Below are 3034 nucleotides of genomic sequence, written 5' to 3' on the forward strand. Positions count from 1 at the left end.
CGCCCCCCCCCCCCCCAGTGACCCCGCCCCGCAGGCCCTGCCCATGCTGCTGCCACCGACCCGCAGGCCCCGGGTCCGCACCCCAGGCTGGCGGCCGGGCTGTCCCGACAGCGGGGACGGCCGGCCAGCTGGTTCCCTTCAGGGGCACGCGCCTCCCCCTGCACCCACCCCTGTAACCCGAGCCGCTCACAGCGCCTCCCCGCGCAGCCCCACTGGGCGCTAGGCCCCGACAGCGAGTCCGCAGGCGCCATGGGCCTCGGGGCCTGCATGTCCTCGGCGGCGTCGGGGGCCCGAGCCCAGGCTCGCCGGCTGGAAGCCGTGCTGGGCGCCCTGTGCCTGCTGCCGGTGCTCCTGCTGCTGGCCCGGCTCGGGGCCCCGGCGGCCCGGCTGGGGGCCAGTGCGGCGCAGGTGAGAGCGGGTGGGGACGGGCAGAGGGGTGGGCGCCCGGGGGGTCCAAGAGCCTGCGTGTCGGGGGGGGGGGGGGGGGGGGGGCAGGGGAAGGAGGAAGCCAGCATCAGGCCTCCAGCTCCGCCCACTCTGACCTGGCCTGTGGTTAGTAACCTTTTTCTTCCTGGCTGTAAAAGCAGCAAACTGGGGTAGAAAACCTGAAAACGCAGAAAGACCAAGGGAGGGAATTTCAATGCTCCCTGAACCACGCACCCGCCTGTTTTCTTTAGTTCTTTTTCCGAGTGTTTTCAGACATGGGGATGATCCCTACTGCGTCCCCACGAGCACTCGCTTTCTTTGAAGGGAGACATCGCCGCACCCTACCCCGCCGGGGTCTTCGCCACCCCAGGACCTGGTCCTCTGCTCCTCCAGGCGCCCCGCAGACGCCGCTACACGCTGACCCCAGCCAGGCTGCGCTGGGACCACTTCAACCTCACCTACAGGTGAGACCGTGGCCCAGGAGGGTGGGGGCGGGGCAGCATGCCCCAGCCTGGCCGCCACCCCTGACCTTAACCCCCATCCCAGGATCCTCTCCTTCCCACGGAACCTGCTGAGCCCCAGTGAGACCCGGCGGGGCCTGGCCACCGCCTTCCGCATGTGGAGTGACGTGTCCCCCTTCAGCTTCCGAGAGGTGGCCCCTGAGCAGCCCAGCGACCTCCGCATAGGTGGGCGCCGTGCCCCCGCCCCCGCCTGGCCCTGCGGCCCCCTCTCAGCCCTGTGCTCCCCCAGGCTTCTACCCGGTCAACCACACGGATTGCCTGGTGTCCGCGCTGCACCACTGCTTTGATGGCCCAACAGGCGAGCTGGCTCACGCCTTCTTCCCTCCGCACGGCGGCATCCACTTTGACGACAGCGAATACTGGGTCCTGGGCCCCACGCGCTACAGCTGGAAGAAAGGTGATGGCCTGGCCTCCTGTGGGGCCCTCTGCACCATGGTGGGCATAGCAGGAGGGCTTTGGGGGTGGTGGCTGTGATTTGGGGTCAAGGAGGCAGGAAGGGGGTGCTGGGAGGCGGCTGTAGGCCTGGGTTCCAGGAGCCCTGAGGAACCCCCCCTGCCCCCGCCCCCGCCCTCTGCTGCTGGAGACGGAGCTGGAGCTACATTCCTGGGCACCGAGCTCACTGCCTCTGGAACATTCTTATCTTCCCGTGGCTGTGCTGAGGGAGGCTCCGTGGCCACAGTGCAGCCGATGTGGCCACGGCAAGCATGGCTTGCTGGCAGAGTGGGGCGGGCTGGGCCAGGGTTCGAGGGGCTGACCCGCCGGACCTGCAGGCGTTTGGCTCACCGACCTGGTGCACGTGGCGGCCCACGAGATTGGCCACGCGCTGGGCCTGATGCACTCGCAGCATGGCCGGGCGCTCATGCACCTCAATGCCACTCTGCGTGGCTGGAAGACGCTGTCACAGGACGAGCTGTGGGGGCTGCACCGACTCTATGGTGAGTGCCTTGGGGGGGTGGGCTAGGGGCCGGCTGGTGGGCCAGCCCTAAGGCCACGATGCCCTCCGGCAGGCTGCCTGGACCGGCTGTTCGTGTGCGCGTCCTGGGCTCGGAGGGGCTTCTGTGATACCCGCCGGAGGCTTATGAAGAGGCTCTGCCCCAGCAGCTGCGACTTCTGCTACGGTGAGGCTGGGTCCCCACTCTGGGCGTGGGGCATGGCTCTGGCTGCGGGGGCGGGGGGGGGACACTGATGTGGCCCTCTCTGACCCCGCCCCCTTCCGCTGCCGAGCAGAGTTTCCCTTCCCCACGGTGGCCGCCACTGCACCACCACCCAGGACCAAGACCAGGCTGGTGCCTGAGGGCCGGAATGTGACCTTCCGCTGTGGCCAGAAGATCCTCCACAAGAAAGGCAAAGTGTAGTGAGTGGCCCTGCCCCATGACCCCCTGAGGGTGGGCAGCGGGGGCTCGGGACCCTGCCCAGCCCTGCCACCCTCCCCGCAGCTGGTACAAGGACCAGGAACCCCTGGAGTTCTCCTACCCGGGCTACCTGGCGCTGGGCGAGGCACACCTGAGCATCATCGCCAATGCCATCAACGAGGGCACGTATACGTGTGTGGTGCGCCGGCGGCAGCGTGTGCTCAGCACCTACTCCTGGCGAGTCCGAGTGCGGGGCTGAGCGCCCTGCAGGGCTGAGGCCGCTGATAAAGCACTTTCTCAATGAAGTCTGCGCACCCTTTCTTGGGAGGGAGGGCGGCCAGCCTCGGGCCCCGTGGGGTGGGGCCGCTCAGCCTGTGCTCAGCTTGATGCGGGGAGCCCACTTCCCCACAGTTCCTTGGGAGTGAGGATGCGGTCCTCAGAGGCCAGGGCCAAAGAGGGTTTTTCTTGGCTGGTCCTGGAGAAATGGGGTAAATTAAGGCCCAAATGTAAATAGCATCTCCGGGAGAGCAGGCTGAGCCCAAGGAGTCGGGGGTCCCTGGGTGTGTCTTGGGTTTGCTCAGGGTTGGAGAGGCAGGAAGGCTGAGAAGGGCAGGTCACTGTGCCTGCAAGGCCTCCAAAGGGAGTGGGATGGGGGTTGGGGCAAGTGAGGCCAGGAGCGAGGGCCTAGACAGGAGTTGGGGGAGGAGGCCAGTGGTGCCAACAGAAGGGATGTGG

General features: G+C 67.7%; 1 protein-coding gene across 1 annotated transcript; it reads left to right on the top strand.

Annotated features, from left to right (window-relative positions):
* The first annotated feature begins 228 nt into the window (after positions 1–228).
* Positions 229–2558, top strand: MMP23B (matrix metallopeptidase 23B). The gene is made up of 8 exons (XM_021683351.1): positions 229–408; positions 751–890; positions 973–1112; positions 1177–1344; positions 1718–1882; positions 1955–2065; positions 2175–2301; positions 2384–2558. Exons 1-8 carry the CDS (start codon positions 250–252, stop codon positions 2556–2558), a joined length of 1185 nt encoding a protein of 394 aa, XP_021539026.1. The 5' UTR covers positions 229–249.
* Positions 2559–3034: the final 476 nt, after the last annotated feature.

The sequence above is a fragment of the Neomonachus schauinslandi genome, chromosome 4 (assembly GCF_002201575.2).
Source record: "Neomonachus schauinslandi chromosome 4, ASM220157v2, whole genome shotgun sequence".
Classification (NCBI taxonomy): Eukaryota; Metazoa; Chordata; class Mammalia; order Carnivora; family Phocidae; genus Neomonachus; species Neomonachus schauinslandi.